At 39.5% G+C, this 24142-nt stretch overlaps 2 protein-coding genes and 1 long non-coding RNA gene across 3 annotated transcripts; 1 reads left to right on the forward strand and 2 right to left on the reverse strand.

Annotated features, from left to right (window-relative positions):
- The first annotated feature begins 6534 nt into the window (after nucleotides 1-6534).
- Nucleotides 6535-24142, forward strand: LOC115620149. Its single transcript, XM_030513278.1, has 3 exons — nucleotides 6535-7191; nucleotides 22536-22729; nucleotides 24113-24142. Exons 1-3 carry the CDS (start codon nucleotides 7054-7056, stop codon nucleotides 24129-24131), a joined length of 351 nt encoding a protein of 116 aa, XP_030369138.1. The 5' UTR covers nucleotides 6535-7053; the 3' UTR covers nucleotides 24132-24142.
- LOC115620147 (putative gustatory receptor 85a) lies at nucleotides 8508-9705 on the reverse strand. The gene is made up of 3 exons (XM_030513277.1): nucleotides 9626-9705; nucleotides 8725-9526; nucleotides 8508-8666 (listed from the first exon to the last, which is right to left on the reverse strand). The coding sequence occupies exons 1-3, from the start codon at nucleotides 9703-9705 to the stop codon at nucleotides 8508-8510; spliced, it is 1041 nt and encodes a 346-aa protein (XP_030369137.1).
- On the reverse strand, nucleotides 19826-20306 carry LOC115620153. Its single transcript, XR_003995207.1, has 2 exons — nucleotides 20211-20306; nucleotides 19826-20150 (listed from the first exon to the last, which is right to left on the reverse strand). It is a non-coding gene; the product is annotated as an uncharacterized LOC115620153 (long non-coding RNA).

A 24142-nucleotide genomic window follows, 5' to 3' on the forward strand; every position in this document is an offset into this window, starting at 1 on the left:
GTATTGTGTGGTGAGAACTTTGGGGCTGCTTTTCTATATGTTTTTTTTTTTTTTACTTTTTATTAATAAACCCTTTACTTTCTTGCATATTTACTCTATTTATGAATGGTTGCAATCATATGCAAATTTATACAATTTGTGTTAAAGATTTGACGTGCGTGGAAGCTTCCTTTACCCCTCTATTGCGCTTCAAATCTCATGGGATTGTGGGTACCAATTTAAATAGTAGCAGCAATGCTGAGCCACATGTGAAAATCGGTTTGTGTACTTTTATTTTCTCATAAATATTTAAATATTTAATGAGCTCGTATTGTTGTTCCTGCCTGCAATTCATCTACCCATCGCCTGCAGGGGAATTGCGTTTTCATTAAAATGTATGTGGGTCCACAGCTTAAAATCACACCTGAAATGGTTAGGGATTCTGTAAAACCATAAGAGGTACTTTATTAGGACAGCTATTGCAAAGAGGAACATATTTCACTTTTGAGAAAAAAGTTGCGTTGAAAACAGGCAATATTAATAACAATCATAGACTTTTTATATAATCTCTTCAGTCACCTATGTATAATAATATACAAATCATTGATCTTCTCCGATTTTCTTAGTGTATATTCAAATTGTTTTAGAACAAATTCGGTCGTTCATAGAACTTAAATTATTGTGCAAACATGTACAACTGCAGCACATTAGTCGCCTGATTGGTCTACATGCTTCATGGGTGGCAATTGAAGCAACACCAACAACAACAGCAAAAACTGCCGTAAGCTGTTAGAGCTGCAGTTTGGCCTGCAACGGGAGTTCTGCACTCTACTGCCGAGAACGTGACGCTGAAGTGCGAACAACTTAAACTTTTGCCGCTTAAGTGTTTGCATATGGAAGTGGCTATAAGAGTATGTGTGTGTGTGTGTGTGCGCACGTTCTTTTAATTTGTTAAAGTACATATAGCATGGTGACATGGCAAAGTCGAGCTGCCTACCTTAGGGCGCGAGTGCACTTATTCGCACGTCAACCGTGTCTGCCTGCATAAGTATACTCGTATGTATGCTTGTAGGTGTGCTCAGCCTTTGAGTAAACGCAGAGTCAGCACTTAATTGGCAGTTGTTGTGTTTGCGCACAGTTGTCAACGGAGTCTGCAAACTTAAGGCGTGATACTCACTAGCCTAATATCAATTCTCCATCTGTGGCTCCCCTTAATTTTTCACCCAATAATATCGACCGAAGATAATTAAAAACTGTAGTATTTTTGGTGATATTTTAGTTATTATTTTGCTAAATAATGTTTGTACTTACATTGATAGTTAGAAGTACTCCATTTTAGTAGAAGTATATGGAGAAGCTATCATTTGAAAATGAATCTTTTCATTTTTTAGCAAAGTTTTATGCACTTAATTCACTTTAATAGTTTACAGCAAAACCCAATAAAAATAAATCAATGAAAATGCTGCATAACTTCATTACATCAGGGTCGCTACATATACACAAACACAAACACACACACACACACGCACACATACACACACGAACACTCATGCACAACCTCACCTCGTTCGATGTGCAATGTGCGACTGATGGCGTGTCGAATGGGAACTCAGTTGCAGCATGCACAGATAGCAAAGGACATTCAAGAGACAGCAAAAAAGAGGAAAAAAATTGAACGGAAGGAAGCATCAACGAACACTGCACGTAATGCGAATGCAACGAACGCGCTGAACGATTTTCTATTTAAAGTCATTTTGTATTACCGCCACTTTGGATTCTCTTTTGCCTGCTGCACGTCGTACCCGTAGCACTCTCTTCTTTTTTCCCCAACTGTTTGTCCTGGTTTCTTGTTGGCCACAGTCGGATAAGGTTAAGCTGAACTCGTAGCTGTGACATGAGACCGAACGGGGTGGTTGCCTTCTCTGCTATTTGCTAATCGTAAGATTGTTTGTAGGGCTTGCTATTCCGCTCATGTTTCAATCGAGCGACACGTTACCGGAACTTGACATACGCAAACAAACAGTTCGGAATTGATTTGTTTTGCAAAACACAAGAATGTGTGCTCTTGTTGGCCATTTGTCTTCCTTTTTTTCACATGTGACTCAATCTCAATGTCAGATCCAAGTGTTAGAAAAGGTGTGGTTTTCACATCAACCGCTTCGTTGAAAAAACTGTTTTATGATTCCAGAATAAACGTACTTTTAAAACTGTAGATATTAAATTATCATCTTCGTTGATTAGCATCCGTCCATTAATAATAATATAAAAACTGTGTAGCGTAACAGGCAATTTTCAACTACTGTAAACTATTCTCTAAGTAAATTCATTTGTAACTGCCTTTGGGATGGCGCTAACTACACTCAGATTGCACGTCCAGGTATTTGAGTTACAAAACACAAAATGCTTATGCAATTTATTTTGTACACATCACGTTGTCACACCAATGTACACTTGTTGGTATAACACTCCACTGTTTATTTAACAGGAAGTTAAAGCAGTTATATTTGCAATCGATGGCTTCCAGAACGATGAATTAAAATTTCATTGAATTTACATGGTGAGCGGAATGTGAAAGCACAAAGTAAGGGGTTCATCGTATATTTTCCGGTGCTAGGGAAATATTGAAAAGTTTTCGCATTGAAGAGTTATTGAAACATTTATACTTTGCGTTTCTGTGTATGTGTGTGTGTGCTACAGGTCCCAGAGGGGGAAAACACGCATAAAACGAACTAATGGAAATGCGCAGAGCTGTGAGCGGTAAGCTGTAAGCTGGCCAATTAAATTTCGAGCTTGCAACTTTAAAGCTGCAGCTGAGGCACGTTCTCGCTCGAAGATTTTGTGCACAAAACCTTAAGTGGGCGCTAGTGCGTTTATCAATAAAGTGTAGCGGGTGTAGCTTGTGTGAGTTTGTTCGCCCAATTAAGTGCCAAATACACAAGTGCTTTCATAATTTGCCAACCGAAAGCGCTCATTGACTTGGCCACAGTTGGGTTTCAGGTTTCGGGAGCATATTTTACTGCCACTCATCACATACCACTATTCAGTTGCCATTCGTCAGTGTAACATCGTGCTGCGCATTGTGTTTCTGCAAACAATGCAAACTGTGCGAGCAGTTGCCACACTTAACACCCTGATGGAGTGGGGCCGGCGCACGGTTCTTGGGTATTGTTGCTCGAATGCCGTGTGCCGTTGCATACAAAGAGGCGCTTTAATTACATGAGGCAACGTCGTTGTCGCCTCCGTGTTGTTGCCAAGAAACTGGCCAGTGCTACACTGAGAAAAAGTCGAGACTAATGGGCTACCAATTCAATATTCATAAATAGAAGTGCTCGGGATTGGTAGAGGGTGAAGAAAGGGGGGGTGTCATTATTAGTAAATACTCACATTTCGCAAAAGATGCACATTTAAATTTATTTGTAATATTGAAAATATTTGGTCATGCGTATATATTTCTTGAAACGATTTTTGCTCTGTGTAGATGCTGAGGGAGCTGGTTAGTGCTCGAGTTGCCGGTTGTTATTGTTGGCCTGGCCATAACGGCTCAGCAATTAAAGTAAGTGGTACAATTTTCGTTTTGCTTCGGCCACTTGCCGTTTCAGTTGTCCCTTTTAATGCTTTGGAAGGGGAGAGGGAGATAGGGGGGAAGACTGTGTCACTCTTTTTGTGGCCCATAAATCCAGGCATTGCATTTAGTTTGCAGACAGCTGCGACTGACAGCGAGGGACGACTGCCGTTTTCGAGATTTAGCTCTGTTTACTTGTATTTTTTCATAATTTTATCGCTTACTTTTCAAGTGTCGCTGCGTTTCTGAAAGGGTCAGTGGCAAGTGCTCTTCTCGCTGCACTCATGATTAATGAGTTAGTCTTTGGGCTGCTGCCTTTTACGCTGACTGCGTGCCATCTGCCCTGAATATTTATGGCAAGTGAGCAATTAATTAAATTAGGTAATCGAATGTTCGTTCGTTCCGCTATTCGTTGCCCACACAACAGATAAATTTAGCATCAGTTTCCGTATTCGAACATGTGCGAGTCTGCCACTCGATGCCGGTATTCCTTTGTGAGGCAAATTGGTGTTTGCTTCAATTTGCAAAACATGTAGAGAAAAATATATTTATGTAAGTAAATCAATATCCATATGCTTGTTATAGCTTGCGCTGTTGCCATTGCCGTCGCTTTGATCAAATGTGCCTGTCAGTTTTCTAGGAATCCACAGCTACTAATCCAATTAGCATAGATTCGTTCGAAAATTAGAGCCTCTGTGCTCAGTAATAACACCACTTAGAGTATGTTCACTAGGTAGGACCTTAATTTGGTAACAATTTTCGGCAAATATACATATAAATAAATATGTATCTTCGGCGCATATATGAAGTCTTGCTAAAAAATATATGGTTACTTGCGCATATAAGGCGTATGAGTAATGAGGTAGAGCAGTACATATATTTTAATTTCGAAAGAACATTCTGTGCGTCATTTTTACTGTCGACGATGTGGTTGGTCAGCTGCCATAAACACACAGCAATGTACCCGCACAGCTTGCTGTCAATGAAAATTATTTTGTGGCAACAACAACAACAACATCAAATCCCTAACTACACATATAAATTGAAGTGATTTTTTCTTCTCCCTTGTGGTTTGTCTGCATCTCTTTCACACTCTCGATTCCTTTTGCCATTTTGATCTTTTAAAATTGCTTTGAACTTTGGCGTACGTAAGCAGGAAAAGTGGACAGTGTGAGTATGTAGGTACGCATAAAAAATGTATCTATCTATGCAGTCTGGCGAAACAGAACAAAAATTCCAAACTCACACGCAGCTTGACGTTTTTAAACAAAAAGTTCAAGTGTTGCTGCTATCCATTGGGAGATGAACGGCTACCAATGCGAAGCTGGAAAAACTTTCAAATAAAGCGAAACTGTCAAAGCTTTGCGGGGTACTGTGCTGGCCATAAATTCAATTTTCTAAATGGACAGACAGCTTGCTAGTCAGCCAGTCAACTAGTCAGCTAGTCAACTAGTCCACTAGCCGAATAGTCTCGCAGTCAACCTGCTGCCAGTCAACCAGTCTGATGAACGATCCTGCTTCCTTTTAGTCATATAGTCAGAGCACAATTGCCAAATGCAGCACAAAATGGACAAAATGGCTGACTACGTAAACGTTGTTACCATCAGTTAGCTGCCAACACGAGAAACATGCACATATTGTGCCATGACATGCAACTACACACCATCCTTGTAATAAGTTTTCTAGCTTAGCTTACTTTAACTATGTTTTGTTATTTTTCTCTTTTTGTCTTTGCCACTTTCTGTACATTATGTAAACGTCAAATTGAAAAAACTTGGTCATTGCAGTTTCGCAAGGGCAGTAACTTGAACCGCGACAACATGAACCAGCAAGCCAGATTCACATTTTGTCGTTCTCCAGGCAAGCTTGTCACATGTGGCGTATGCGTTATGAGCATGTGGGGGAGATTTATTGATTTTGGTTCCAGCCAAAATCTATCTATAGAACTGCCACTTAAGTAAATGTACACATAAATGAAATGAATTATTAATACCCAAATAAATAAGCATCGAAACATTAATGATGATTATGAATTTCTAAGAATAATGCGCTGAACATGATCGAAAATATAGTTACTTAAATGCAAAATATACACTTTGGTTTTGAATCACAATTCACATTTAAATTATGAAATGAAGAACAAAAATTCTTTAAATATCTGATATGAAGCCGCTTTAAAATGTAAGTAGAAGAATGCCGTCACCCTGGTTGCTTGATATTTTTTAAAGCCATATGGTCACTTCATTTTAATAAATTTATTCACTCGAATGACTAATGAAATGGCTTAAGGAAATCTGCTTCAATATCTTGCAGTCTAAATGAAATAACAGCTGCCAAGCGAAATGGCTGCTCTTGGACTGTTATTGTATTTAAGAACAAACTGGGGCTTTATGTGCACTACAAGTATAGTACATAAATGTCGGTGGTTAAGTCGGGGAGTAAACTATTGTAATTGAGGGCCGGATGGTGCTGTGGGTACTTATTATGCATTTTTCTTTTATCACCTACAAAGTGGATTGTTGGAGTTGCACTAAACTTGAGTCGATGCGCTGCCTCAAAGAGGGGAGCAGTGCTTCAAATTATTATTGAATTTAACTCTTTTGCAGGACCATCGAAACACATTTTAGGAGTCCAATTGCAGCTTTAATGTGAAAGTCAAACTGAATTACTATTTACTAAAAAGTATAAATGAAAACTACAAGCCATAGGCGCTGTGTATATAATTATAAAATAAATATATAACATGTAAGCTCGATGTGTTTAACTGTGGACCAAAAGCAAATTATGACTTTAAAAATCGTCTAAGTGCAACATTAATGTGAGACTATTTGTTATAAACGCTGTGTATAGCCAAAAAACACAATTGTTAATTAAAATTTAAGTGTACATATTGACCACAATGGAAACAGAATGTTTGGTAAAAGCTTTAATTAACGACTAAGTAAAGAGAATATTTAATGTAAATACATACACACATATATAGTGCCCACAAATAACTTTTCGCAGCTGTCAATTGTATAAATATACAACAACAGTCGTGTATTAGTCGCGAAAAACAAAATACTTAAAAATAACTACAAATCCTTCCTGATGCAAAATACTTAAATGCAGAGCCAACTGAACGTGCAACTGTAGACTGTGCTTATATATTATAAATGTTTAATATTTAACAACTGACTTTTGAGAGTCTAATTTATATACATACATAACGACCTAACATAAAAACCGCGATCAAAGCAAAATACATATTTACAAAAACGATAACTAATTGATAGCATTTAAAAGTAAAACTCCGTCAGGTAAACAAATCGCGATTGTGTTAACTAAACAAAACTATTTCTTTGGTTGCTATTCATTTTTTGGGAGCCCCCTCAGACTAAGTCGTAAATGTTGTGGTAACTGTTGTGCTGTAACTTCTTACATCTGTGTATTCGTAATTCTGCGTGCGTTGGCACCTCTTTCCCCCCTCTGTCTCTCTTTGCCCTGCCGCGCCTTCCAAACTCCTCAAGGTGATGCCATTTTGCATCATGAGCAGCAGCAGCTTAGCAGCTAAGCGTTTAAGCGGCATCGCTAGTGGCAGTGGCAGTGGCAAGAACGATAGCCTTAAGAGCCACAGTAGAGTCTGTAAGATAGCTGATTGGTTTCCACAAGTAAGTTTTATTTACTTTCTTATCATTTTAAATTGTTTTCGTTCGTGCTCACATTTCATTCTGCTGTTCACCTCGAACTCATTTTTCATTTTTGTTTGCACACAATTTTCACGCATTAAAGCGCAAAGTCCCTATCAATGTGGAATCAAATTATAATGTCAATCCTTTGGGCACACACACACACACATATATATATATCTATATACATATATATACCAGCAAATCAGACGTGTGCACAGCAAATTGAAGAGTAACAGTAGCCAAGCCATTGTTGTCCCTCTTTGTTGTTGTTATTATTACTTTTTCTATACGTGGCTTCGCTTTTCACAGGCACTCAACTGTTGCGCATTGTGCCTTTTTTTCATTTATTTTTACTTTTTTTGTCCAGCACCATGGGTTATTTATTTGTATGATGATGGGTATAAAATGACCCCAAATTGTGCACCTCAAACAAAATTTGGCTTTTTTACAACATATTCGCGTATACTTTATACACAGTACGGCTTCTCCTTTGTTTGCTTATCAGCAGTCTATTTTCTTTTCTGAATGTATAGTAGTATTTGTATAGACCTTAGTAATTGTGTTTTGTTCATTGATGAAAGCTATATCTTGACAATTTGTTTCATGAATGTGTACAAATTGTTGACAACACTTTTGAAGTTATAACTGCGTTTATTCATTGTTATTTTGTAATCGCTTTTAATGCCATGACAACGACTAAATATTCGTAGCCATTAAATGTATAAGTTTATTAATAATCAGATCATTAAAAACTTTTCACGGGCATCTAATATAAAGAAGCTTAAAGCTTAAAAACAATATATATTTCCAAGTTATATTGCATAATTCTTAATGGCTCCTCTAAGATATTCGTAAAAAGTTTTTGGCAATAATACTGCTTTATTGAATCAGAAAAAAAAGTACTTACTTTAACCATAAAAAGCCTTTAAGCATTATAATTATGTTGCCAGTTTTAGATAATTAGATAATGCTACTTCAAACACATTTGATTCAGTTACGTGTTAAAAGCAAGTGTAGGCAAGCACAATCATATACATTTATACCTTTCGATTTTAATAGAATGTCTCGCAATCTTAATGGCCAGATTCATATTCAGAAAATAATATTTAAATATACGCCGAAATACAATAAATTACAATGGTTTATTAGTAAAATAAGTAATTTAAGCAATTTTTTTTATTTTCATTGACAAATACCTTTATAAGCAAAGAATGTGCTATTTGTAATCGTTTTTACTTCGCTCTACTTTGTTATGAAAAATGTTGAAACTGATATTTTTCAGATCCTGACATAACTTATTTCCGCAACTCTAAATAGTCACCTTGCAGCCAGCAAATAGTATAAAGAAGAGTCTTGGCCAGCAATTTAAATGTCAACTGTCGATTGATAGTAAACACATTGAGTATAGAAGCACACTTTTGCCGCCAAGCCAATTCCAGAGCAAAGGCCGTGATCTGTAAATAAAAAACACCTACATATAGTTGATGGCATCTGGTACTAAGACTTACTTACCAGTCTTTTGAAGGCACTCGACTCGCGCGGGGGTGTGCGTAATATAAAAGCCGTTTTTCTTATCATTATTTCCAAATTTTCTGCCAAATTACTGGTATAATATAAATTGAGCGCGTCGATTAGGTAACTGACTATGACAAATGACCGCATTTTGATTGGAATTGAAGAATGCTGGGGTGCTGCAATAATCACAAATATTTCATATCCATAGGTTATTAAATACCAGCCCTTGCTGGCCAGTAGACACAGCAAGATGTACTGAAAGGATTCACCCATCAAGCTATGCAATGCCAGTATCTTAAAGAATTGACGTTTCAGCAATAGAAATTTGGCAGATTTTTCTGATTTCCAAGACTCTCGAATGCTGCGCGGGCACAAGAGTTGCGATAGCTGGTCATTGAGCAGGCTGCAGCTACGACAAATCTGCCATAAAATGCAGTAGTATTCGAACATAATAGCTACAGAAACATTGACTAGCAGCATGGTGGACGTAATGTCTAACATATAATTCTTGGGCCGAAAACGTTTCAGATACAAGGGGTAGAAAAGCCAAGTCCGTATCAGAGTAAGCAGAAAAAGACCAAGCTTGATGTAATACAGGTTGTTCAATTTCATTAATTTCCGCTTCCTTTTGCCAGTCATAGATTGTTCCCAGGCACTCAAATATCTATTTTCCAAGTGCAGCAGCTCTCTTAATATCCTGAGCACATGGCGTTTTCGTTGCCAACAATTGAAAATGCACAGCAGCAACACAATACTTAGCATGGTAATATGAACAAATAATTTCTCATCACTATGGTAGCTACAAATCAAATAGAGAGCTCCGACACAGGCAAGGCAATGATGCATTACGCAATACCACTTCCAAAAATTCAAACGAATGAGCTTTTTGTCTGCTGACCCGTAGTTGAAGGCGTTGAGTCCATTGAGCGCTAGGTAGTAGCCAATCAATGCGTATAGACTGCCTCTTGAAAGTCCCATGATGTTAGCGTGCGCAAAGGCCTAAAATCGAAATAAAACTGGCATTGTGCTTCGCAGCCAATCGAAGTTTATATAATTAGCAGAAACCAGGCACTTCATATCCTTTGCACACGCAATGCATGCCTACATTGAGTTTGATTAGTTTTCATTGTGCTTTGGAACACATGGAAGAGCTTGTTGTTAACTGGCGAATTATTTGTATCTTTTTTTATTTTTCTGAGATAATAAGCATCGTCTTGATGAGAAACATTATAATTTGTATTTTTTGGGCTCATTACTTGCATTTTCGAAGATAATGATTATCAATGTACAATGTACAGTGACCTTTTTAGGTTTTCAAAAAATTTTCCGTATTTTGAAAGTCTTTTAAATACTCTACACCTTAGATAAAATTTAGGAGCTCATAATTACTTGAAAGTCTTTGCTGCCGGATTATGATCAAGAGCCACTCTCTTTCTTTTAGGTATTAAGGATAGATGATTACGAATATATTGAGTGAGCTTTTTATTGTTTCACTTTTGATGTCAGCATTTGTTAAACTTTCTCCAGTGAAGCGAACTTTCTCGTTCGCTAAAGCATAACAATTGTATTGAAGCAAATTTAATACCCTTTTGGGAATAAATATTTAGATAAAATCAGCAAATTATGTGTGATTGGCATTCGCCATTAATTCGCACTATTTTTTACGTGATAAATTATTTGTACAAGAGCACTTTGGGGAATATAAAAAAAAATTAAATGCAGATGCATATAAGCAGTTGAAAAGTACAAACAAAAAATTGGCCCCACAAACATTTGCATAATAATTATGGTGTGACAATATAAACAAAAAATATTCAAATCCTGCGGGTAACATGGCAATGGAAATAAAATTGAAGACACTTTGAACCGGTTGCGTCAATGCCCAAGGCCACAAGCATATTAAAATTTCAAACACAAACATATCAAGGCATCGGGAACAAAACAAACAGAAAGTAAAACCATAGTAATGACAACCGTATTGGCAAAAACATAAAATAATTCTATGCAAGGCCATTCAATTTGATTTTAATCAAATAAACTCACACGCATATGGGGCCATATTTAAACGCTATCAATGCTATTGGTAACTGAGGATTCTTTCGAAAAAAAGTTTTCCATATAGCGCCTACTGCTGTTTATTTGCTCGTCTCCAGCATGTCAAATAAATCAAACTATGGCCTTTTGCCGGTCATTCAATACATTTATACCAATAATAATATTGTATAATCATAAGCTTTTTTATGATTCCAAATATGCGAAATTATGTTGGCGAAATAATTGCAAAATAAGCGAAACGAAATTGTTCAATTTAAAAGATGTGCACAAATGTTTATTTTGCATAGGTAGCGATCGCCGAGATTTACAAAGTTTATGCTGGTAGACGGAAAGCTAAGCTTCTCCGTACCAGATGCGATAACGAAAAACGAACTTGACTTGCAGAGTTAGCGACAATAACTAGTACATATGTGGCGGCTGCGCAGCAGCCTATGCAAATTTATGGCAACAAAAGGAAACGTTAAGTGCTCGGCTTGCTATGCAAAGCAAGCGACAAGAAAACGAGCACTTTGCATTGAGTTATTTACGTTACTTATTAACTATGATGTGCTGCTGGTTTTGGCTGTTTTTGGCCGGATGACCAAACATACTCCCCCTGTTGAAGAACCAGGGTCTTCAACAACATCTTGTTTCGGCAGCGGGCATAATTTGCGAACGGCTCGCCGAATGGTTCCAGTGGAAGTCCTCAATTCTGCAACTCTCGACACGCCATCTGCGCCGCTGATGAGGCTGACCACCCTTGCTAATGGCCATTTGAGGGGCGGCAAATTCTCGTCCTTGACCAGAACGACATCATCAATGGAGAGTCCAGGCTGCGACACTCGCCATTTTGAGCGCTGTTGAAGAAGCGTCAAGTATTCTTCACGCCAGCGAGCCCAAAATATCTGCTGGTAGTACGTCACGCGCTGCCATCGATCCAGCCGATTGAAATTGAGCTTCGTCAGATCAGGCTCAACGTACGTTGACAGCGGAGCAGCACCAAGAAAATGAGCTGGAGTCAAGACATCGAGATCTGCTGGATGTTCTGAAAGGGATAACAATGGGCGAGAATTAATAATTGCCCCGATATGGCATACAAGCGTGCGCAGTTCATCAAATTCGAGCAGCGATAGTCCGACGGATCTGTAGAAATGATGCTTGGCAGTCTTTACAGCCGCTTCCCATAGACCACCAAAGTGAGGCGAGCGCGGCGGAATGAAACGCCAATCAATACAGTCAGCAAGGCAAAATTCTTGCACAGCCTGCAGGTGCTCGCTGGATTCAAAAAGACGCTTTAGCTCAGCCATCTCGTTCCGTGCGCCAACGAAATTTGTAGCGTTGTCAGACCAGATCCTCGTAGGTCGACAGCGCGTCAAAATAAAGCGTTTAAGTGCATTTAAGAATGCTCCGGTGGTTAAATCCTTCACCAACTCCAAATGCACAGCCTTGGTGGCGAAGCAAATGAAAATGCAAATATAGCATTTTATTGGTGCCTTATTGCGGACCTCGCTTTTGTAGAAAAACGGCCCACAAAAATCCACACCAGTGACCATAAAGGTATGTGAAGCATCAACTCGATCCTTTGGCAGGTCAGCCATAACATGCTCCACAAGACGAGGCTTGGCTCGAAAACAAATGGTGCATTTGCTGACTACGCTGCACACTGTTTTCCGACCGCCAATTGGCCAATACTGCAACCGAATTGAGGCCAGCAATGCACGAGGTCCAGAATGCAGATTACGGACATGGTAGTGCATAATGACTGAACGCGTGACTGGATGACGCCTTGGAAGTATAATTGGATGCTGGGCTTCAAAGTCGAGCGCAGAGTTACTTAGACGGCCACCAACGCGCATCAATCCAGAGCTGTCGAGAAACGGAGATAAAGAAAGACAGGAGCTAGACGATTTCAAAGTGTGTCCGGCCTGCAAGGTCTTGTATTCGTCCCGAAGCGTAGACATTTGAATTGAGCGCATCAACAGCAGTGTACCATGACGGATGCAGTCCACCGATAGCCCAGGAATTCGTACACGGTGCAGGAACTTGTATACATATGCAAACACGCGCTGCAGCTTTCCAAATGTGTTAACATATTTGCATTGCTGTGCAATGTCTTCGCACAGTGTGGTGCTTACAAACACTTTAGAGCGCTGCTCAGGAAGCGACGAGACGGAATTGCAAGACTCTGGCCAAGAAGATTTATCTTTCGTCAGAAATGCGGGACCATGTAGCCACAAGTTGGACTGGACTAATTCGCTGGGCAAAGCTCCACGTGAAAGTATGTCCGCAGGATTTAAATCGGTTGGAATATATCGCCATTCCATGCCAGAGGTCAACTCTTGAATAGTTGCGATGCGATTGGAAACGAAAATTTGAAACCTGGATGGCTCGCTGCGAATCCAAGATAGCGCTACTGCAGAATCAGACCAACAATAAAACTTGCAGTCGAATAACTCCATACGAGATATTTCGTTTATGAGTTGTGCCAGCAAAACGGCTCCGCACAACTCTAGTCGGGGCACGGTCAACGATTTGAGCGGCGCCACACGAGATCTGGAACACAGCAGCTCCGCACGAGATTGGCCTTGCGTGGTCGAAATGATGTACACGCAAGCTCCATAGGCATCTATGCTGGCATCACTAAAACCATGCACTTCAATGGAAACACCAACAGAAAGTGCAAGCCTTGGAAATTTCAGCTGCTTTGTGCGCTCAAAATCTGCAATAAGATTATGCCAAGATGTTGTCAATGATGCTGAAAGGCTTTCATCCCAATCAAGCCTTTCTCTCCAAAGCGCCTGCAGGAATATCTTAGCCTTTGCGATTACTGGTCCAATAAGGCCAAGCGGATCATAAAATCTGGCAATAGTTGACAAAACAGTGCGCTTGCAAATTCGACCAGATGTCAATGCTGGCAGAAACGTGAAAATGAATAAATCCGTCGCAGGATCCCACGACAGTCCTAGAGTTTTTGTTATGTCGCTGCCATCATCAAACTTAACTAGAGTTTCTTTGTCTTCTTCCGGAACTTGTTTGAGCACATCAGGATTGCTGGAGCACCACTTCCTTAGCTTGAAATTAGCCTTGGCAAGTAGCCCTGTGGTTTGTCTCATAATTTCTATGACTTCGTTTGTAGAAGCACCACCAGTGATTAAATCATCAACATAAAAATCGCGGCGCAAGATATCGGAGCCAATAGGAAATAGCTCATGCTCATCTTCAGCCAGCTGATGCATAGTGCGAACGGAGAGAAACGAGGCAGGCTTTGTACCGTAAGTGACGGTATCAAGACGGAAAACTTGAATAGGCTTTTGAGGCGAGTCACGCCATAGAATGCATTGAAAATAGCTATCCGGATTTGATACTCGCACGCAGCGGTACATCTTGCAGATGTCTCCTGTTAAAGCGATAGGAAACGTGCGAAATCGAAGAAGCGTGTTTGCGAGCTTTGACTGAATGGAAGGACCAGCCATTAGGATGTCATTTAAAGAATGACCAGAGGATGTGGATGCGGAACCGTCAAACACGACTCTCAACTTTGTCGTTGTGCTGTCCTCCTTCAGAACGCAATGGTGCGGCAGGAAATACTTGCACAAATTTAGCGAAACTGGCGATACAAGCGACATATGACCCAACTCTAAATACTCCTTAATGAATGCAGAGTACTGTGCTTTGAGAAGTGGATTGCGTTCTAACTTTCGCTCCAAGTTTATGAACCGACGATAGGCTTGCGTATAGGAATCGCCAAGCAGATCTGTGCTGAGCTTTACAGGCAATCGGACGGAATACTCGCCAGTACGCAGGCGCCTGTAATTAGCCTTGAAATGCTCCTCGCAGTCGAACTCTTCTTTGGTGAGTTTTACAGCCGGATCGACACCACTTTCGAGTTCCCAAAAAGAGCGAACCATCTGCTCGATTCGTGTATTGCAATCCTGTGTAGACGGAGACTTGGATGCAACCAAAGCAGATTTCTGACGCTGCGAGCCACCTCCAGTAACTATCCAGCCCAAACGAGTCTTTTGCAGAAGTGGCAGGCCATCAGCCAGTTTAATCTGACCTACGCACAACAACTCGTAGAATACATTGGCACCGATAAGCATATCAATTTGCTGTGGCTTGAAGAACGCCGGATCAGCTAAGCGGACATTGCTTGGTATATCCCAATGAGATATGTCAACCGTGAAATTTGGTTGGTTCTCAGTAATGGAAGGAGCGACCAAAGCAGTAATATTTGCGGAATAGTCAGTGACCAATGATTGCAAGCATAAGTGCACAGTGCAACCATCAGACTTGAAACTGACGTCACCAAGACCAGACACAGAGGCCGACGACTTGGTCTTTCGAAGTTGGAGCCGGTGAGCGAATCGCGAAGTTATTATGTGCAACTGTGATCCGGAATCGAGCAGTGCACGGCAGGGTACCCAAGTCCCGGCGCGATTTTGAATGCTGATGACAGCGGTGGCCAAGAGCACAACATCTGAGCCGAGATTTTGGGCAGGCAATGAAGCAAGCGATGATGGCGAAACAGCTGCGAGAGCGCTACGTGGCAGTAACAATGAAGACGGCCGCGAGTGTAAGTCAGAAGCGGACGATTGCTCAGGCATCAAATTTACGGCAGCTGAATTATTAAAATGCAATAAACTGTGATGTTTGGCACCACAGGTTCTGCACGATCCAGAATTGCAAGTTCTCATTCTGTGTCCCTTTCTAAGACAATTTATACACAGAGAGAGGCGTTTCGCTTCCTTTAAACGAAGTACAGGCGACAAATTACCAAAAAGTGGGCAACTGTATATTTCGTGTGCATTTATGTCACAAAACAGACAACCATTTGCGGATGGGTTAGTGGCGACAAACGAGCGTTTGGTGTTAGTGTTTTTGTTCTTTCCCACCTGATAATTCGACGAATATGATGCCATTGCATGCTCGATGTTTTCCAATTTTTGGCACCTGCTATCCAAGAACGTCGCAAATTGCTCCCACGACGGTATAACGTTTAATGGGGCGGCTTCCTCCCACTTTGCCTGCGTCGCAGCATCCACCTTGCCCAAAATTGTCTGAACGACGATGCTGCCAGCTACATCTTGCATATTGCCCAAACTCAACAGTGCACGCATATTTGCGTTGACTTTGTCGGACAACTCTCGCAGCTTGCTTGTAGTTTCAGCCTTTTTAATGCCCAAAATCTCGGAGATGTGTGCCTGGAAAATAAGACGCTTATTGTTAAACCGCTTGTCGAGTAGGTCTAACGCCACTGAATAATTTGCACCACTTATCTCAAGCGCACGAATCGTGCCCAACGCAGATCCTCTTAAGCTTGACCTCAAATGCTGCAACTTTTCCACATCGGAGAGATCTGGATCCTTGGCGATCACTGATGTGAACATCGAAGCGAAATCTGCATATTCAGTATATCCACCACTGAATGTAGGCAACTTAAGCTCAGGCAAACGAGACCGAGTTATCACAATGGTAGACTGATCATCTTGCCGAAGCGTCGAACACGGCGGCGCGCCAGATTGCATCCTTTGTATTGCATTTAGCAGGCGGCCCTCCAAGCAGACCACCAGCTCAGCAAAGTTGCAGCGCAAACTGCTGCCAATCTCGTCAAAGTCCAGCTCCTCTAATTTGTCATGCACCAAATTAAAAGAGGCCTGAATACTTTGCAGCATTTCCACACGTTTTCGCAGCTCACTTTCTGAAATATTGTCAATTTCACAATCATTTATTTTATTTTGAATAGAAAGCGCCCACGCATATAATGATTGCGCCTTGCGCTTATAAAACTCAACACTATTGCTCGTAGCTTGCACTGCATTGCCCACAGCTGTTGACGTCGAAGCTGTTGGCGCAAGCGTCGCTGCATCAGCTACGTCAGCAGCAGCTGATGCGACAGCTTGGAAGGCGCGCATTTGACCGTCGCTCTCAGACATTGTGAACGCGAGAGAGAACCGAAAACCGAAAATAGCAGAGATAAATGACGCGCGCGAATAACTGTTTTATCTGCTGATGTTCGTTGCCCTCAAAAACGTCGCTTCACACGGCTGCTTATTGGCGGTACAGTAGGCACTATGAACTTATATTTTTGCACTTATGTACTTGAATATTTTTTGTGTACAATGAGCTCAATTATGTACGCTTTTGTTTTTTAACGCGATTAAGCAAGGTTTTGTGGAATTATTAATCACGTCGGGGTCACCAAAATGTATAATCATAAGCTTTTTTATGATTCCAAATATGCGAAATTATGTTGGCGAAATAATTGCAAAATAAGCGAAACGAAATTGTTCAATTTAAAAGATGTGCACAAATGTTTATTTTGCATAGGTAGCGATCGCCGAGATTTACAAAGTTTATGCTGGTAGACGGAAAGCTAAGCTTCTCCGTACCAGATGCGATAACGAAAAACGAACTTGACTTGCAGAGTTAGCGACAATAACTAGTACATATGTGGCGGCTGCGCAGCAGCCTATGCAAATTTATGGCAACAAAAGGAAACGTTAAGTGCTCGGCTTGCTATGCAAAGCAAGCGACAAGAAAACGAGCACTTTGCATTGAGTTATTTACGTTACTTATTAACTATGATGTGCTGCTGGTTTTGGCTGTTTTTGGCCGGATGACCAAACAAATATCGTGGCATGAAGCCGGCCAATCAAAGAGCCCCCAGGGGCATGGCAATCAATACTGATTTTTAATGAAGAAATAAAGTGGCCATTTTTGTGTTGTGCTGTGTCGTAAAAATTGTCTACATTTTTATTACACGCTGTTTGTGGCACTTGCGATGGGCTTGGAGAGGGAGTGCGCCTTTGTTGCCACACGGCTGATGGCGTGCCTGATGCCACAAGACAATGGAAAGATTCTACAATACACCCACTACAGAGAAACAGAGACCCCTACACATCCATGGGCTGCTCTAATGGGCATGTCAGCACGCACCAACGCCTAAACGCGTGCTGAGCTGGAAATTTTTTCGCTCTTGTGGTTTACCATTTTATTGGCCGGCTGCGTGCCGAGGGGTCGACAAGTGTTTATTTCGGCATTTTGCTTTATTTTCTTGTTGTTGTTGTTGTTGTTGTTTTTGGCATCTCTGTTCCGAACTGTTGTTCTCTACCCCACCACCTTTTTCCCTTTACTTTTTGGCGGGGCACACCTAGCGCTGAGTGGACCGATAAGCGTTTTTCCAGGCAGGCAGTATATACTCAACCGGAGCTTTCAATGGCCACGTTTGTCTACATTTAGTTTTTGTGGGCCAAATGATTATTGGGCTGCTCTTTGCTCGGCTCGGTGTAGTCGGAGCTTCACCGTTGCCAGGGCTGTTAATACGCATGGCGAGTCCTGGTGGCATTGTTTGCTTATTTGTCGAAATGGTTTCACGCTTTTTCAGTAGGAGGAGGCGAGCGGCGTCGATGCTAGCAGAGTGCTTGATAAGTTCCATTTAAAGTGAGGCAGTTAGGGCTGTATAACTAAATTAACAAATACATAGGTGATGCTGGCGTGGATGCCTAAATAAAAACTTATTTATATGACAAATTTGTAATTTAATTGTTTAATGAAATTATAAACTGGACAACTCTTTCAGGTCTTCAATATTTTTTTTTTTTTTAATTGCTTTCTTAATCTATGGCATTTGTTTGCATTAAATAAGTATTTTATTGAAGGGCACGGTGTAGGAAGCATTTTGGGTCTTTTAGAGATGGGTTCCTTTTCGAGTTTCTCCCCTTTCTCAGTTTTCGACTGTAAGCAATTTCTTATGCACTCAGCTTTCGTATACCCTACGACGCATTGAAATGCCCTAACACATTTACCTTTTCTCTCCACCCAAAGTTTTCGCAATGGATGGCACATGCGGTAGTACGGAATGAGTATTACCGGGATATGACAATAATCGACTAAAAAAAAACCAATTGTAAAATCGAAATTATATGCATAGTATGTACATAATCCTGTTTACCTCCTCTTTGTAGTCTTTGACTATATGTGCATCCACTTGTTAAAATTAGAAGTATTAACATTCCCCAGTGCGCCCTCATTGTATCAGGGAATTAACTAAACGGGCTTTCGTATTTAAATTATTTAGGTATTCGCGTCATGCTTAAACCGTGTTTGGTTCGCTATTTTAATGCGTGTTTTCAAGGTTAGATACAAAAGATTTTGAGGCGAATGATACCCGATGGCGCTAATATCAACGCATTTAATACAGCGTTGGAAATTTGTTTGTGTACATTGCTCGGTACATATATGAATAGTAGGACAGATAATATCAAATATAGCTTTAGCATATTTGGATGTTATACCATCAACAACATACAAATATATTGATATTTGACATCTTTCTTCGTTCTTGAACTATGAATACACATTTCGATTTCTAACGGAAGCGTTTATTGATTTGTTGAAATGACTTAACACTTTTTCCCTAAGAAGGGGCAGAGAAGCAGAGTGCTGGAAAAGTTGCTATTGAAATAAGGCAGTTAACTTATTTAAATAAATGTTAAGTCTTGATCCTTGGATTGATGCGTAAATAAAAAGTATTATGGTAATTATAAACTGGACTGTTTCTGTTCTTTAGTACTTTTGTGGTTTGCTTTCCTCCATCTATAGTATTTGCTTGCATTAAATAAATAACATCTATCTAATGGAGCTTTACTGATTTTGTATGATGGGTTTTTTACTGGTTCGTGGTTTCTCAGTCGGCTTTAAACAATTTTGTTCGCATTCTTCTCTTGAATACCCTTCGACGCATAGAAATATTAGAACACAATAACCTCTTCTCTCTATCCAAGAGGGTATCAATGGATTGCACATGAGGTTGCTGTACGGAGTAAATATTACCGGCTGTGCTTTTACATGACACTTGTCGACTAAAAGACAAACATTTCAGCAACCGAAATATGATAATTATATGGAATTCTACTTACCTGATTTACGTTCATGTTGACTATATATAGATCGAATGGTGAAAACAAGAAGTATTAACATTCCCCATTGGACTTTCATTGCAACAGGGAATTAACTAAATTGACTTTCGTTGTTCAGCTAATTAAGTATTCGTGCTATGGATTAATTGTGTTTGATTCGCTATTTTAATGCATATTTTTAAGAGTTAGATACGGAAACCTACAGGCAAATAATGACATACATTTCTTTAATAAATATAAATATAAGTATTAAGAAACCTTATTTTTATATTTTTATACAAGTATATGTCTGATTATGCTTTTATGTGTTTGATTTCTCCAAGCACTGTTTCTTACATTCGGCTTCCGTAAGGCCCGTAATGCATTGGAAAGCCATTATACATTTATTTTTTCGCAATACCCAAACTTTCCTTAACGGTTGGCATATGGTGCGCCTTGGGACGAGAACTACCGGAATAGTGCATAAGTTCACTTGGAAAACAAGATTCTTTTAGACTTTAAAAATAAAATCAATCATCTTTACAAGTTTACCATTATATGGTGGTTTTTGACTCGTGGCTATGACCAACAGCTGAAGGCAAAATGCCAGAATAAAAAGTTTTACAGTATCGTGCTCCCTCATTGTGTCTCAAGGCGAACTAATATTTTTTAAAAGTTAAATGCTTGCTACTTGTATAATTATATAAATATTAGTTTTGCCAATTTCACGTTATAAGCGCAATGTATTTCATTTTAGAGTTTGGCTTATGTATTCCCTAATGTACCTAAATCAGCAATTGTATTTAGTTTGTGTGTCAGAGCCGGTTGAAAAGGAAACTTGTACGTATACTAGAGTTGGGAGCTTCTACCCCAGTTCTTGTATTTTTAATGATAATAAAGTCTGTCCTTTTAACTTTGACAACTTTCAATAAAATTGAGATTTTCTGCACTTGCTCTTCTTACAAGAGCAGCGAAAACATTTTTCTAGACTGTTTTATAAAGAAATTTAACGCCAATTGTGAAAATAACTGTTCCCCTTAGGAGCTAGAGCGCCACATTCTTCTTCTTCTTCATCACATCCATTTCGAGCTTCATGTACGGCCATTGGATGTGTGTGTTTCTTGGTACGAATAAAAGAGAAATACTGAATTCTAGAATTACCACACACTCTCATCAATAAGTGCCAGCTGACCAATGATGTGTGTCTGTGATTGCGCCACTCGTTCAGTAAACGTAACTAAATTGCTTGCTATGCACTCGTCTATAATTATAAGTATTACTTTTACACTTGATGGTGCAGCAAATTGTTTTGGAATGTGCACACATATACAATACGCAAGTATGTGTGACAATTTGCTTTCCCCCACAAACAGATGCTTTAAAATGTAGATGTTTTGCAAAGACAGCTTTGTATTTACTGATTGAGTGGCGGGTATTGTGCAGTGTTTTTGGTTTGCTATTTTAAATTGGGTTCTGTCAATAATAAACTTTAGTCAAGCTTGATGAAGCCAATACTTACGTAAGGACAGCATCTGAGTGTAATTAACACAGTCCATTGTGCACAGTATTCGCATTGAAATGACTAAATGCACAGCTTGTCTGTGTTCACACACACATACAAAAACACAGTCTTTGTCTCAGACACTCGTAATTAAGTTAAAGCAATCAGCGAGAGTGATGCTAGTATAACGTCTTTGAGGGCGTAGCACGGCTTATTGTTGCCAGAAAATTTATGCAAATTTCGATTAATTTACTTTTGACGCAGGCACAAATGCCGCAGCTTTGGTGGGTCGCCCGCTCATTAAGTGCAGCTCAAAAATAAAATGAAAACAAAACAATATAAAAAATTGTTCATTAAGAGCAGCCACAGCAAGTGGTGTCCCATCCTAATTGAACGGAAACCGTGACGCACTCAACGCTGATGACAAGGGAATCATTTGATTTCGTTTCACAGCTGATTACAGCTGATCAGGCAGGCGCGCAAACAATCAATTTCCATTTCGCTTACATTTTTCTTCTCTCGTTAATTTTTTGTTCCTTTACATTTATTCGCATTCCATTTTGTCTATGTCTAATGCTTTGTTTTAGCCAAAATATTTCTACCGTCTGGCTGAGGTTGCCCTTACACGTTATTTATTAAAATATTTATACGCGTTGCATTCTTCTATGCTTGGATTTTGGCTGAAATTTGTTGATTGCCTTGAGTTATAAAAACTATAATAAAACTTCCGTCATTTCCGCTTGGCAAAGACATCGATTTCAAAAGCAGAACTTGCCCAAATGATGTTCATATTTCAATTTCCGGCTATCGAGTGGCACTGAGCTTCCAGCATTTATTGCAATCAGTGTGGCTGGCATTTAGCTTGACAGTTGACCAGATATTGCTGCAGCTGATGTTGTAAAGTTTTTGAAATTGTATTGCGCTTGGACTTGATTGATGCGGCGGAAGTTGGTTTTGTTTGTTTGTCGTCCCCTATGGCATGCAGCTTACTCATTTTACTTGATTTTTGCTATTTTTGATGATTTCGATTTGCATTTTGCTTGCGCACATATGAGCTCCCAAAAAAAAGGCAACATTAGGAATGCATTTGCACACACACACACACACACACACACACAATTAATACTGATTGCATATTTCATATAAATGACTTAAACGACTAAAAATCTGCTAACAAATGCTTTCAAAAATTCGATTCAAATTCATAATAATAAAAAAATACAAATATACGCACAATAACAAAAACAAATTTGTTCTAAATACAACGCGAATTGAATTTGAAAAAATAATAACAACCCGTCGTCATAATCATGCCACAATCATTCCAACGCTCAACCAGAATGTCAATGTTCTTCTTTCGATTGCACAATCTTCAGCGCGCCGAGGAGAATAAGCGCAAGAAGCGCGTCGAGCAGCAGCGGCAACAGCAGCGGCAGAGACGCGGTGCCAAGGTCTTTAAATGTGTTAGTGACTCCACTGGTCATCTGACACTGGCACCCTCTAGACTCTTCGAGCGCACCCCCATGAGCCCGTCCGATAGCCTGGATGAGATTGCGCTGCAGATACCAAGGTGAGTTCCCATACTGTAATGCCAAGAGTCTTTCGCAAAAAGGCCAAAACTGGAGGTATCACAAACACAAAGAAATAATTGCGAAACTATAAATTGGATTTAATGATGCTAGTATTAATAGTCGAATACTTTGGACTTCGATGCTTACAATGGATTTAATTGAGAAGCATTTAAATACAATAAACTAAGTATCGCCATCATAAGTAGAACAGGCAAAATTTGCCATCAACCGAAATAACAATTAATAATATGAAAGGTCTGATGAACTTAAAGAATGCGAGGAAATTAAATAAATATTTACATACGCCATACTGTTGACTATATAATTCATCCATTGTTCAATTATTTTTCCATTCAATTGTTCTCTACCTTCAGTCTACAAGTACAAGCATCACGATTGTGTAAGAGTATATGTTTTGAAAGTCATTACATTTAAGGACAGCAAAAAGTTATGACACAATTTAAGGCTGTCCTTTACAAGGCACCCAAAATCCACATGTTTTAATAATAAAAACTAAAGGCTGCACTCTGCTTGTAGCTTGTATATACTATACCCTGCCCAACTAATTCACAGTCTTCTAAGTATTTCTATATTGTTAGCATAATTCAAGCCGTATAAGTGGTTATCCGATACTTCTTCCCACTTATGAAACTTACAGCTCTCTATTATATAACAAAATCATTCAAGAATAAATCAGCAGGATATGAAAATTTAATTAGGAATAAAAATGTAACTTTTTTGAACATTTTCTTTCAGATCAACTTAATACTTTTTCTGATTATTATGGGAAGGGTTAGTGTATTTTCGATTCATCAAAATTAAATATATCTTATATTGTTGAGAGACATTTTCAGTCTGCGTAACTGCATTTCTGAAGTTCGTGTTTCTTTCGTAGAATTTCACGAGTGCCTTTTCAAATCATGCCCTTTTAACGTGGCACTCCTTTGTGTGTGTACTTTGACAAAAACATACTATATTACATAGTATATACAAGTACTTCCATTTTCATACAAAAGCAGTCTGCCTTTTGAAATTATGTGGTTTGCCAAATGCAGAGTCAAAAACTTTGTCAAGTGAAAAAATAATTTGGTCCAAAATGCGATACATGCGGCAGCTACAGACTTAAGCAAAAATGTGAAATTTATTATTAAAACGGATTGTCAAAGCCGCTGGCTTAAGGCAGTTAATTCTTTTGTATAAAGGACCTAGAACCACAAGTCGCATAACTAGATGGTCAGTAAGATAACTAATAACTTTTAATTAACTGAAGTGGAGCTCGGGTTGTGTGCCACTTTTAGATCCCTTTTGGCGCAGCAAGCTTTGCTTTCTATTATTAGAAAGTACAAAATTTCAAAAGTATTATTTAGTATCATCCACAACAGTAACACGTTCGGTCCTTGAAAACGCTCGGC

The sequence above is a fragment of the Scaptodrosophila lebanonensis genome, unplaced genomic scaffold (genome assembly GCF_003285725.1).
Source record: "Scaptodrosophila lebanonensis strain 11010-0011.00,11010-0021.00 unplaced genomic scaffold, SlebRS2 tig00000006-arrow-arrow-pilon, whole genome shotgun sequence".
NCBI classification, from domain to species: Eukaryota; Metazoa; Arthropoda; class Insecta; order Diptera; family Drosophilidae; genus Scaptodrosophila; species Scaptodrosophila lebanonensis.

Coding starts and splice junctions, on each gene's coding strand:
- LOC115620149 (XM_030513278.1), top strand. CDS start 7,054: ATGCCATTTTGCATCATGAGCAGCAGCAGCTTAGCAGCTAAGCGTTTA. Junction 7,192..22,535: donor TAGCTGATTGGTTTCCACAA/GTAAGTTTTATT, acceptor CACAATCTTCAG/CGCGCCGAGGAGAATAAGCG.
- LOC115620147 (XM_030513277.1), bottom strand. CDS start 9,705: ATGGGACTTTCAAGAGGCAGTCTATACGCATTGATTGGCTACTACCTA. Junction 9,527..9,625: donor CTCAACGCCTTCAACTACGG/GTCAGCAGACAA, acceptor TTTGATTTGTAG/CTACCATAGTGATGAGAAAT. Junction 8,667..8,724: donor CGAGTGCCTTCAAAAGACTG/GTAAGTAAGTCT, acceptor TTTTATTTACAG/ATCACGGCCTTTGCTCTGGA.